The sequence below is a fragment of the Notothenia rossii genome, assembly GCF_949606895.1.
Source record: "Notothenia rossii genome assembly, chromosome: 6".
In the NCBI taxonomy this organism is placed as follows: Eukaryota; Metazoa; Chordata; class Actinopteri; order Perciformes; family Nototheniidae; genus Notothenia; species Notothenia rossii.
The window spans coordinates 86,895,877-86,909,780 of record NC_136909.1 but is presented as its reverse complement, the minus strand read 5'-3'; the positions used below and the strand labels follow the sequence as shown (position 1 = coordinate 86,909,780).

General features: G+C 40.7%; 1 protein-coding gene across 1 annotated transcript in view; it reads left to right on the top strand.

The window, feature by feature from the left end:
* arfgef3 (ARFGEF family member 3) overlaps positions 1-13,904 on the top strand; it is a 49,231-nt gene that overhangs the window by 26,035 nt on the left and 9,292 nt on the right. Inside the window, 4 exon segments of the mRNA XM_079689987.1 lie at positions 7,359-7,490; positions 8,332-8,462; positions 9,822-10,040; positions 10,525-10,696. Of these exon segments, the coding sequence (XP_079546113.1) occupies positions 7,359-7,490; positions 8,332-8,462; positions 9,822-10,040; positions 10,525-10,696 (654 nt within the window).

Genomic DNA, 13,904 nt, shown 5'->3' with positions numbered 1-13,904 from the left:
CAGGAGAGGACTCTTTAAAGTAGAGACACTACATACTGATATACACCTGAACATCAGCAGGAGAGGACTCTTTAAAGTAGAGACACTACATACTGATATACACACCTGAACATCAGCAGGAGAGGACTCTTTAAAGTAGAGACACTACATACTGATATACACCTGAACATCAGCAGGAGAGGACTCTTTAAAGTAGAGACACTACATACTGATATACACCTGAACATCAGCAGGAGAGGACTCTTTAAAGTAGAGACACTACATACTGATATATACACCTGAACATCAGCAGGAGAGGACTCTTTAAAGTAGAGACACTACATACTGATATACACCTGAACATCAGCAGGAGAGGACTCTTTAAAGTAGAGACACTACATACTGATATACACCTGAACATCAGCAGGAGAGGACTCTTTAAAGTAGAGACACTACATACTGATATACACCTGAACATCAGCAGGAGAGGACTCTTTAAAGAAGAGACACTACATACTGATATACACCTGAACATCAGCAGGAGAGAACTCTTTAAAGTTGAGACACTACATACTGATATACACCTGAACATCAGCAGGAGAGAACTCTTTAAAGTTGAGACACTACATACTGATATACACCTGAACATCAGCAGGAGAGGACTCTTTAAAGTAGAGACACTACATACTGATATACACCTGAACATCAGCAGGAGAGGACTCTTTAAAGTAGAGACACTACATACTGATATACACCTGAACATCAGCAGGAGAGGACTCTTTAAAGTAGAGACACTACATACTGATATACACCTGAACATCAGCAGGAGAGGACTCTTTAAAGTAGAGACACTACATACTGATATACACCTGAACATCAGCAGGAGAGGACTCTTTAAAGTAGAGACACTACATACTGATATACACCTGAACATCAGCAGGAGAGGACTCTTTAAAGTAGAGACACTACATACTGATATACACCTGAACATCAGCAGGAGAGGACTCTTTAAAGAAGAGACACTACATACTGATATACACCTGAACATCAGCAGGAGAGAACTCTTTAAAGTTGAGACACTACATACTGATATACACCTGAACATCAGCAGGAGAGAACTCTTTAAAGTTGAGACACTACATACTGATATACACCTGAACATCAGCAGGAGAGGACTCTTTAAAGTAGAGACACTACATACTGATATACACCTGAACATCAGCAGGAGAGGACTCTTTAAAGAAGAGACACTACATACTGATATACACCTGAACATCAGCAGGAGAGAACTCTTTAAAGTTGAGACACTACATAGTGATATACACCTGAACATCAGCAGGAGAGGACTCTTTAAAGTTGAGACACTACATACTGATATACACCTGAGCAACTGCTTCAAAGGTTATAAACAAACAAAGCATCAGGACTCTGTGGGGCTTAAAGCTGTCAACATATAGCTTAACATGCTCTCAGCCACAACACGTAGTCACTGGTTATGTAACAGATTGTGACTGTTGCATGTTGGGCTTTTGTTTTAGAACATATTTATTTATTTATTTAGGACTTATGTGAGGTTATATAAGAGCTGCTTTTATCCACTGCAATGACATATTGAACTGTGACTTTGAGACGTATTAAAAGCAGTTTTACGCACTTCAAATGTTTGTAGATATCAATGCTTTTTTATATATTAGTGAGAATTTTGAAAGAGAATCTGAAATGTCCGAATTCTGAAAAAAAGGTCAGAAAATCAGAATTATAAAAATAGTTAGATTTTGCAATAAAAGCTATTATTCAGGGAAAGTCAGAATTTGATTGAAAAGACAGACAGAAAGAAAAAAAAGGTCAGATTTCAGATGAAATCACTTTTAGATTAGGGTCACAACATGTGGCCCTAATTGTCTGTTGTCCCTCAATTTTATAATTTTTGGCTGCTCAACAACTTGATAACTTATTTTAGATGAAAAGTATGTTTGATTTTGAAAACCTCTACAGTCACTTTGTATAATCCACTGCACTGTGTGTCCACTTGTAAATTCAGAGAGAACATGCATTGTTTCGCTTTAATTTGTAAGACTTCAATCAGATATATTGCAGTTATGGCATTCAAAAAACTGAACTTCCATAGTTGCATGATTTAAAAAATAAGAAGGGCGGGAATATGGACAAACATTAAAAGTCGCCTGTAAATATTGACTAGATTACCATGAAATAAGTCATCCAATAGATTGTGTAGGACACTGGCAGCACTTTGTATAACGCTTATCCTTAACATGTAGCTTATGCTTTCAGAAACATCAACAGTGACCTCTGACAGGCTTTATGGAGCTGCTGAATTATTCATAAGCGCTGCATTTAGGTCACATCGCATACATTGTACATACTGAGTTTTACTACTTGGAGTTCATCAGGTCGACTCTTTTTAATTTGCTTTTCACTCACGTGAAGAATTTACATGGACTCACCATCTTACATAATTGTATCAGAGATTATAAAATATAAAAAGCCTTTGAAAATCAGAGGTTTTAAAAGGCTTTTTGCACAAAAGCTACAGCATTCTTTTGCCAATGGAAATGAAAGTCCGAGGCTCATGAAACCAGAAAGACAAATCATAAAACATATCAAAGCATTATGAATACAGTAGTCCACATATGTGTATTGTGTTTGTAGTGGCAACCAAACGTTCCAATAAGTCACTACAGAGCAGGGTCTATGACACGTAACGCTAAATAATAAGCAGCAGCATGTTTAAAAAAAAAATCCAATTTATTAACAAAAAAAATCAAAAGACTTAAAAAAACTCAAAATTAAACGTATTTATTTAAAAAGAAGAAAACGTAACCTCACATCTCCTCACTTAAATAAGCTCCCTACATACAGTACAGTTGCAGAGATGACCAAAGGGGTGTTCATAACCATTTTGATGAAACACAGGCATGCTTAAGAGGCTGATAATATAAACCATGGTTCATTAAACATTGATTAAGTCAAGTCAATTAATCCATTATTTATTTGAATTCTCGCTTTGAGGTCATTATGGCTCTAACAGTGAGTGCACTGGGTTGTCTATTTCATGTGTGTAAGCAGGGAAAGTATAAATAAGCAGACGATTAAGTAAAGGATAATGCCCTGTCGCTGCACATTATCCCGCTTATTACAAGGCCACATTCTCAACAAAGTAACGACATGACTCCCAATATTAATTGAAATGCTTTTATGGATTTAGAAAATGTTTTTATTGATTTAAAAGGACATGCATCCGCTAAGAAAAAGAGTCTGTTGTTACCGTTTGAACTACGAAGCAACGGCAGGAACGTTCGATAGCGTTTTGCTTTTTGATTACAGATTTGAAAACATCGTTGCGTTCTTTAAAAGCAGCACAATTCATTATGTCAAACCTTGGAGAGTATCTAGATATCCCTGCCCTAATGCCAAAGGAACTGCACACTGAATATGTTTTGCCGTCAGATGTCTGGAGCATTACATACAAAGGGCCGCAGCTCCGTGTGGAGGGTTTCTGCCCCGTTGCTGATCAGCTAGACTTTAAATAGTTTCATAGCCCGTAATGTGGTCCGTCTTTTTGCCTCTCTTTCTTCTCCACTGTTTCCTTGCTTGTCCCTCTTGTCTTTTTATTTTCTTCGCTGCTTTTTATTTTCTTCAGCCACTAACCATCCATCAAATGACTGTGCTCTCCAAATATATTAAACTGAATATTAAAATCCTCCATGTTGCTCTCACACGGTAGACAACGGAAAAATAAGCTGTATACAGTTAAATCGACCGGACTTCTTTCTGCAGAAGTGAACGTCCTTAACAACGGTCAATAAACCCTTGACAGCAGTCTGTCTGTACTGGATTAACAACGTGTCTCGTGTTCTGAATTGACCAATCAGAATCCAGTATTCAACTAAGCCATGTAATAAAACATGCTATCTTTTTTTATTAGTTTTTTTGCAGACATGGAACTTTCAGCACATTAAACAAAGTACAGAATAATTTGTCTGAAGGGAAATCAAAATACCCATCCCCTTTCCCATTAGGTCATGGTCACAATAAATAGGAAACAAAGAAATACATAATTAATAGAATAATAAATACAATACAAATAATAAAATAACTCACATCACAAAGTCACAAGTAACAGGAATACAGCAAATTCACATTGAGTAAAATAATAAATAACAACAAAATAATGAAGACATGGGAGAAACATAGGCCACGTCAGTGTCAGGGGTAATAGTGAGGTCATTTATAAACAACAGTAAAAGGATCCTTTAAGCGAGAATCTTAGCTTCTCAAGATGAATGCACTGCAGAAGTTCCTGTATCAAGTGGAGTGGAGAGATTCAGCAGACTGTTTGCACTGAACACGTGGCTTTCAACCTATGACACAAATGGAGGAGTCTCCAATGCCCGTCACCCCCCCCGTCAACACCATTGAGGATACTCTTCCTTCACACCCCAGCTCTCTCTACTCTCCGTTCACCCTTTCACCCTCGCCCACCCTCCCAGAGTTCGACCACATGAAGGAGATACAGAGGGTTGGCACCAAGTCCTTCCTGGAGATCAATGACCGCATGAAGGCGATACACGGGGTTGGCAGCATGTCCTTTAAGTGACTGGCAAGAAAATATCTCCATGGAGAAAGGCCATGACCGTGAGAACAGAAAAAAGAGAGTGTCGAGAAGCTGAACGCAGGTGGAGAAAAACAAATCTCCAGGTTCACTTTGAAATCTATAAAGAGAGACTTGGCCTTTATAATTTGGAATTGAAAAACGCACGACAGTCTTTCTTCTCTGACATAATTGCCAAAAAACAAAAACAACACACGTGCCTTGTTTGCTACCGTCGACAGACTAACTAACCCCCAGTGTCAGTAGCCTCTGAACTTCTATCCACCAGGGCGTGCAATGACTTTGCCTTCTTCACTGACAAAATTCAGAAAATTAGACAAGCAGTCAGCATCAGGTACAGCAAAACTGTTGTCCCTATGTCCACTTAAAATAAATTCAGACACCATGACACAGTTCCATCAGATTAATGATAAAAACCTAGAGGACATTATTCAACTTCTGAAATCCTCCTCCTGCTGCCTTGATATTATTTCAACAGGCTTTTTCAAAGAGGTTTTTTGTTGCATGGCCTCAGATCTACTTCATATAGTAAACAAATCTCTTCACTCAGGTATTTTTCCACAGGCCCTGAAAACTGCAGTCATTAAACCGCTCTTAAAAAAGAATAATCTAGATGCTTCAGTAATGAACAATTACAGGCCCATATCAAACCTGCCATTTCTAGGTAACATCATTGAAAAAGTTGTTTTTCAACAGTTGAGTAACTTCTTGCATTTAAATAGCTGTTTGGATGTGTTCCAGTCAGGCTTTCGTCCAAACCACAGCACTGAGACTGCTCTTGTAAAGGTCTTCAATGACTTCCACTTAAACACAGACAGTGGCAGAACTTCAGTGTTAGTATTATTAGATCTCAGTGCTGCGTTTCACACTGTTGACCACAACATATTACTAGACCGACTGGAAAACTGGGTGGGACTTTCGGAAATATTTCCAAATTGGTTTGAATCCTACTTAAAGGACATAAACAACTTTGTTTCTATAGGTAACTACACATCTGAGTTGACAAATATGACTTGTGGGGTACCTCAAGGCTCCATCTTGGGGCCTCTTCTCTTTAACGTCTACATGCTACCACTGGCTCAGATAATGAAGAACAACAAAATAAGTTACCATAGCTATGCAGATGACACACAAATGTACGTAACAATTTCACCAGGAGTCTATGCTCCAATTCAAACACTGAGTAAGTGCATTGAACAAATCAATGACTGGATGTGTCAGAATCTTCTCCAATTAAACAAAGATAAAACTGAGGTAATGGTCTTTGGAGCCAAGGCAGGACGTATAAAAGTTAGCGCTGAGCTTCAGTCTGCAATGTTTAAAACAACAGATGGAGCCAGAAATCTAGGTGTAGTCATGGACTCTGACCTGAGTTTCAACAGTCACATTAAAACAGTTACTAAATCAGCTTACTATCACCTAAAGAACATATCTAGGATTAAAAGACTAATGTCACAGCAGGATTTGGAAAAAGTTGTCCATGCTTTTATCTTCAGTAGACTGGACTACTGCAATGGTGTCTTCACAGGTCTCACTAAAACATCTATTAGAAAGCTGCAGCTAATTCAGAACGCTGCTGCTCGAGTCCTCACTAACACTAAGAAAGTGGATCACATCGCTCCTGTTCTGAAGTCTTTACTCTGGTTCCTCACTGACACTAAGAAAGTGGATCACATCACTCCTGTTCTGAAGTCTTTAGACTGGTTCCTCACTAACACTAAGAAAGTGGATCACATCACTCCTGTTCTGAAGTCTTTACACTGGTTCCTCACTAACACTAAGAAAGTGGATCACATCACTCCTGTTCTGAAGTCTTTACTCTGGTTCCTCTCTAACACTAAGAAAGTGGATCACATCACTCCTGCTCTGAAGTCTTTACTCTGGTTCCTCACTGACACTAAGAAAGTGGATCACATCACTCCTGCTTTGAAGTCTTTACTCTGGTTCCTCTCTAACACTAAGAAAGTGGATCACATCACTCCTGCTCTGAAGTCTTTACTCTGGTTCCTCACTAACACTAAGCAAGTGGATCACATCACTCCTGTTCTGAAGTCTTTACTCTGGTTCCTCACTGACACTAAGAAAGTGGATCACATCACTCCTGCTCTGAAGTCTTTACACTGGTTCCTCACTAACACTAAGAAAGTGGATCACATCACTCCTGTTCTGAAGTCTTTACACTGGCTTCCTGTGTGTCAAAGAATAGATTTCTAAATACTGCTGCTGTTTATAAAGCACTGAATGGTTTAGGCCCAAAATGCATTTCTCACCTCCTGCTAAATGATGAACCATCCAGATCTCTCAGGTCTTCAGGGACGGGTCAGCTTTCTGTCCCCAGAGTCAGAACTAAACATGGAGAAGCAGCGTTCAGTTATTATGCTCCAAACATCTGGAACAAACTCCCAGAAACCTGCCGGTCCGCTGCAACTCTGACTACTTTTAAATCCAGGCTGAAGACTTTTATTTTTGTCGCTGCTTTTAATTGATATATTCATATCTTAAACTGCACTGTAACTTTTATTATCTTTGCTTTTTATCTTTGCATTTAAATGATTGTTTTTAAAAGTCATTTTATAATATGTTTCTTAATGCTCTTCATGTCTTTCATTTTTGTAAAGCACTTTGAATTGCCTTGTGTTGAAAGGTGCTGTATAAATAAACTTGCCTTGCCTATCAAGACATGCTATCTTTTGAATAGATAAACAAAACAACCTGCATGTTGACCTTTCTGTCTGTGTTTTCCTAGAACCTGCTGGCATGTTTCCACAGCGGGTCGGACAGTTTCTCCGGAGATGCCTGTGAGGTGAAGGTAGCGGCTCCGACTCACTCTCCTGCAGCCGAGGCCGAGTACTGGAGGATCAGAGCCATGGCTCAGCAGGTCAGACCTAAACACTGTGACTCAAACACCATGAGAGGAGCACTGCATGTGCTTTAGAGCGGGTAATGTAGTGTCCCATAGAGTTATTCATTGTGTCATATCTGGATACCTTAAGAAAGAGACTGGAGACAGGAGACTATGACGTGTTTAATTGCCTTGGAAAAAACTGAATACGTAATTTCTCAAAGTCTTAAGTTGTCACAGACATTATAAACGTACATCGTTTCCATAATTTCCTCGTATTGAGTCCTTAAATATTGTGTCTTCTAACTTGTCAGAACCTAAACTATCATTATACTGTATAACTGTACTGGTTTGCTATCTGCAGCTGGTGTTTGAATCATGCTCTCGGACTTTCCTGGAATTAAGCATTTTTTCCAATTTACAACGTGCTGAAGTGACGTTTGCGGAGAGGTTTTGACTCAATATAACCGATATGAAAAGGCGCATCATTGGTCGAGTCTAACGTTATTTTGCACGTTCATTGGGCTGTTTGCTCTAACCATTAATATTATACAACTATAACATTACTATTGTGATGCTCAGATTGGGTTACTGGTGGCATTTTACAGGTAACTAGTATTTGTAACGGAATATCAGCCCTGGTTATAACTCTTCCAACTGAAGTAGACCGTTGAAATCATTCTCAAGTGATCATTTTTAAAAAAAGTCTGAGTTAGGAAATACAGTCAAAAAGTCCGAATTTTGGAAAAGAAAGTCAAAAAAGTCAGGACTCTTAGAAAAAAGTCAGATTTCTGATTTTAATTTCTTTACCCAAAATGAAATCCCTTGTATTATTATTATTATCGTTACTATATGACGTGTCCTCTTTGTGTCCCAGGTCTTCATGTTGGACACCCAGTGCTCTCCAAAGACGCCCAACAACAAGGAGGGCTTTGAGCACGCTCAGTCCTGCGTTCTGATCATCGAGCTGCCGGCCGACCAGCAGGCCAACGGACACGCTCAGAAGAGGTTATTATTCAAAACACTCGCAATGATCCATCTCCTGCATTGAGTTAGCTTCTTTAGCATTATAAGTATAGAATATTCATTTCTCCTATTTCTAGTTTGTACATTTTCAGCATTTAACCCTCACTAACTGGCTTTGCTTGTTTTTCTGCTGCTGGGTTTCAGGAAAATTGGGTAAGGCTGTTTTTCTGTAACGTGATTTACATACGTGATATGTTAAATGTGGTATACTTTGAGGGGGAAATATATTTAAGCTGCTCCAAAACCCAAATAATTTTCTCCGTAAACTTTAAAACTGCAACAGATTACTTACTTATCTATTTTATTTGTATTTACTTGCACAATTGTATCTGTTTTATTGTGTTGCTCTGTTGGAGGAGCCTGTGACCTAAGATTTTCATTGACATATCTACACTCTAGCTATGTACCGTAATTTTCGGACTATAAGGCGCACCTGAATATAAGCCGCAGCAGGTAAATTGAATGATGTGTACATATATAAGCCGCACTGGACTATAAGCCGCAGGTGTTTTAATGTTTCATTACCATATGTAAGGGTTCGTGCACAGAGGGGATTGTCGGGAAAGAGATGGCCGTTTGAGGAAGCTCCCATTTATTAACATTTCAACAAACAAGTTGCATATTTGCATAACGTATTCAAGTGTTAGCATTTAGTGCAATAGTAGCTACAGAACATGTACTGTGCTGTGTAAACTGTACTGTATCACATAGCGTTTCAGACACACACACTTTTCAACTTTCAAACTTAAACGGTGCGCTCCCAGCGCACGTACCGGCAGTGATCTACAGCAGTGGTTTTCAACCAGTGGTACGGGGACAAACTGTCTCGCTCTCGTAATGTCTGTCTGTCTTGCTCTCGTTCTGTCTCTCGTACCACTCTTGGTTCCACTTTTACTTTTGCGTGCTACCTGTCTCACTCTTTTCCGGCCTCCAGCTTTTCCTGCTGGAGCCCGCCGCTTAAAGGTGGGGGGCGCGGACCGGCCATAGAGCCCATAGAGTTAAAGGTGGTGGACTGTAACCTGTAAAATCCATAGATTTAGGAGGTCCCCTAGTGGCCGTTAGCTGTACAAATCCATAGATTAGCCGCACAGTTATATAAGCCGCAGCGTCGAAAAATGGGAAAAAAGGCGCGGCTTATAGTCCGAAAATTACGGTACAAATGACAATAAAAGCCTTGAGTCTGGAATGAATCTTAATTTAAAAACATTCCAAAATTTGACAGATCTGAAAAAAGTCATAATTCAGAAAAAAAAGTTCTGTATCTATTTTATTTGTACTAACTACTATCTTGAATGAATCTTAATTTAAAAACGTTCTAAATAATATTTCTTCATCCTGCAGGATCCCGTTCCGCACCATCGTTGTGAGTCTGCTCTCGCACCAGGTGCTGCTGCAGAATCTGCACGACATCCTGATGGAGGAGTTCGTGAAGCAGCCTGAAGGAAGTGAGACGGTCCCGCCGGGGTCCTCTGACCCCAGCAGGGCCTCCGCCGGCTTCCTGCGATACATCTCCATGACCAACCTGTCCATCATCCTGGATCTGCTGCTGGACTCCTACAGGTTAGACAACAGAGAAATGAAGCACAAGAAATAGACAGTTATAAGCTATGGAGCAGAGAGTTCTCTTCCAGCCAGAGGAGATTTGTGATAGAGTTATTGCAGTGGGTTTATTTGTCATTGCAAGACCCAAACGTATTCAATAAAACAATGAAAAGCAGGAACACTCCATATTTGAGAGGCGTATAACATTTCCTGGCTTTTTTGCAGGCTTTCTCTTAACTGATTATAAAAATAATCTATGCTGCTCTTCTCTGATATGAAACATGTACATATATTTAATATGTATTTATGTCCCAAATATATGTTCATTTAGTTCATTTCTTATTTAAAAAGTTACTTAACTGTATTTAATTTTAATTGTATCTTTAATCTTATGTGAATCTGTGCTGTCCTGTTTTTCAATCTCACCCTGTTGCTGTTAAACATCTGAATTTCCCCACGGGGATTAATAAAGCTCCATCTTCTCTTCTCTGATATTCTGCAGGACGGCGCGGGACTTTGACACGCGGCCCGGTCTGAAGTACCTCCTGATGAAAGTCTCCGGTGTGTGTGGAGCGGCTAATCTCTACCGTCAGTCAGCCATGAGCTTCAATCTGTACTTCCAGGCGCTGCTTTGTGCCACGCTGAGCCAGGCCGAGAACATGACCGCACAGCAGGTACACGATCACACCCAAAACCCTACGTTCAGATCAAAGGTACACGATCACACCCAGAGCCCTACGTTTAGATCAAAGGTACACGATCACACCCAAAACCCTACGTTTAGATCAAAGGTACACGATCACACCCAGAGCCCTACGTTTAGATCAAAGGTACACGATCACACCCAAAACACTACGTTTAGATCAAAGGTACACGATCACACCCAAAACCTTACGTTTAGATCAAAGGTACACGATCACACCCAAAACCCTACGTTCAGATCAAAGGTACACGATCACACCCAAAACCCTACGTTCAGATCAAAGGTACACGATCACACCCAAAACCCTACGTTCAGATCAAAGGTACACGATCACACCCAGAACCCTACGTTTAGATCAAAGGTACACGATCACACCCAAAACCCTACGTTTAGATCAAAGGTACACGATCACACCCAAAACCCTACGTTCAGATCAAAGGTACACGATCACACCCAAAACCCTACGTTCAGATCAAAGGTACACGATCACACCCAAAACCCTACGTTCAGATCAAAGGTACACGATCACACCCAAAACCCTACGTTTAGATCAAAGGTACACGATCACACCCAAAACCCTACGTTTAGATCAAAGGTACACGATCACACCCAGAACCCTACGTTTAGATCAAAGGTACACGATCACACCCAAAACCCTACGTTCAGATCAAAGGTACACGATCACACCCAAAACCCTACGTTCAGATCAAAGGTACACGATCACACCCAGAACCCTACGTTTAGATCAAAGGTACACGATCACACCCAAAACCCTACGTTCAGATCAAAGGTACACGATCACACCCAAAACCCTACGTTCAGATCAAAGGTACACGATCAGACCCAAAACCCTACGTTCAGATCAAAGGTACACGATCACACCCAAAACCCTACGTTCAGATCAAAGGTACACGATCACACCCAAAACCCTACGTTCAGATGAAAGGTACACGATCACACCCAAACCCTACGTTTAGATCAAAGGTACACGATCACACCCAAAACCCTACGTTTAGATCAAAGGTACACGATCACACCCAAAACCCTACGTTCAGATCAAAGGTACACGATCACACCCAGAACCCTACATTCAGATCAAAGGTACACGATCACACCCAGAACCCTACGTTCAGATCAAAGGTACACGATCACACCCAGAACCCTACGTTCAGATCAAAGGTACACGATCACACCCAGAACCCTACGTTCAGATCAAAGGTACACGATCACACCCAGAACCCTACGTTCAGATCAAAGGTACACGATCACACCCAAAACCCTACGTTCAGATCAAAGGTACACGACCACACCCAAAACCCTACGTTCAGATCAAAGGTACACGATCACACCCAGAACCCTACGTTCAGATCAAAGGTACACGATCACACCCAAAACCCTACGTTCAGATCAAAGGTACACGATCACACCCAAAACCCTACGTTCAGATCAAAGGTACACGATCACACCCAAAACCCTACGTTCAGATCAAAGGTACACGATCACACCCAAAACCCTACGTTTAGATCAAAGGTACACGATCACACCCAAAACCCTACGTTTAGATCAAAGTTACACGATCACACCCAGAACCCTACGTTTAGATCAAAGGTACACGATCACACCCAAAACCCTACGTTTAGATCAAAGTTACACGATCACACCCAGAACCCTACGTTTAGATCAAAGGTACACGATCAGACCCAAAACCTTACGTTCAGATCAAAGGTACACGATCACACCCAAACCCTACGTTCAGATCAAAGGTACACGATCACACCCAAAACTCTACGTTTAGATCAAAGGTACACGATCACACCCAGAACCCTACGTTTAGATCAAAGGTACACGATCACACCCAAAACCCTACGTTCAGATCAAAGGTAGACGATCACACCCAAAACCCTACGTTTAGATCAAAGGTACACGATCACACCCAAAACCCTACGTTTAGATCAAAGGTACACGATCACACCCAAAACCCTACGTTCAGATCAAAGGTACATGATCACACCCAAAACCCGACATTTAGATCAAAGGTACACGATCACACCCAAAACCCTACGTTCAGATCAAAGGTACACGATCACACCCAAAACTCTACGTTTAGATCAAAGGTACACAATCACACCCAGAACCCTACGTTCAGATCAAAGGTACACGATCACACCCAAAACCCTACGTTCAGATCAAAGGTACACGATCACACCCAGAACCCTACGTTTAGATCGAAGGTACACGATCACACCCAAAACCCTACGTTCAGATCAAAGGTAGACGATCACACCCAAAACCCTACGTTTAGATCAAAGGTACACGATCACACCCAAAACCCTACGTTTAGATCAAAGGTACACGATCACACCCAAAACCCTACGTTCAGATCAAAGGTACATGATCACACCCAAAACCCGACATTTAGATCAAAGGTACACGATCACACCCAAAACCCTACGTTCAGATCAAAGGTACACGATCACACCCAAAACTCTACGTTTAGATCAAAGGTACACAATCACACCCAGAACCCTACGTTCAGATCAAAGGTACACGATCACACCCAAAACCCTACGTTCAGATCAAAGGTACACGATCACACCCAGAACCCTACGTTTAGATCGAAGGTACACAAATATATTTCGTACCATCACTGCATCTTAAACTTACCTTGATGCCCAACTAAAAGCCCCGCCCCCTTTAGTTACCATTAATAATTGGACAAGCTTGAAGGAAACACTAAATTGCTGTGAGCCTTTGATAGTTTCTATTCAGGCTTGTGTAGCTTTAAAGAGGCCCTAATCTGCTTTTTGGCGGTTTCCCCTCTCCTGTAGTGTGTTATATAGTGCATGTAAATGGTCTGCAAAGCCTGAAAATCATACATTGGACTCCTTTGTTTACTCCCTGAACATAGTGATATCATTATATAACACTTAGGCTTCTATTGGCTGGCGCTCCAACACATTATAAGGGGTGGGATATTTCTAAGCGGTTGACCAATCACAACAGAGCAGGACAGTTAACCAATCAGAGCAGACAATAGCAATAGAGAGGCGAAGTCCCGCCCATCTACTTCCGCCCCATGGGACCTTATTTCGGAAAAATTATATATTGAAGTCAATGGAGAGAGAAATATTATCTTTCGATCCCTTTTGAATTGTGCCACGAATTACACATCATTACAT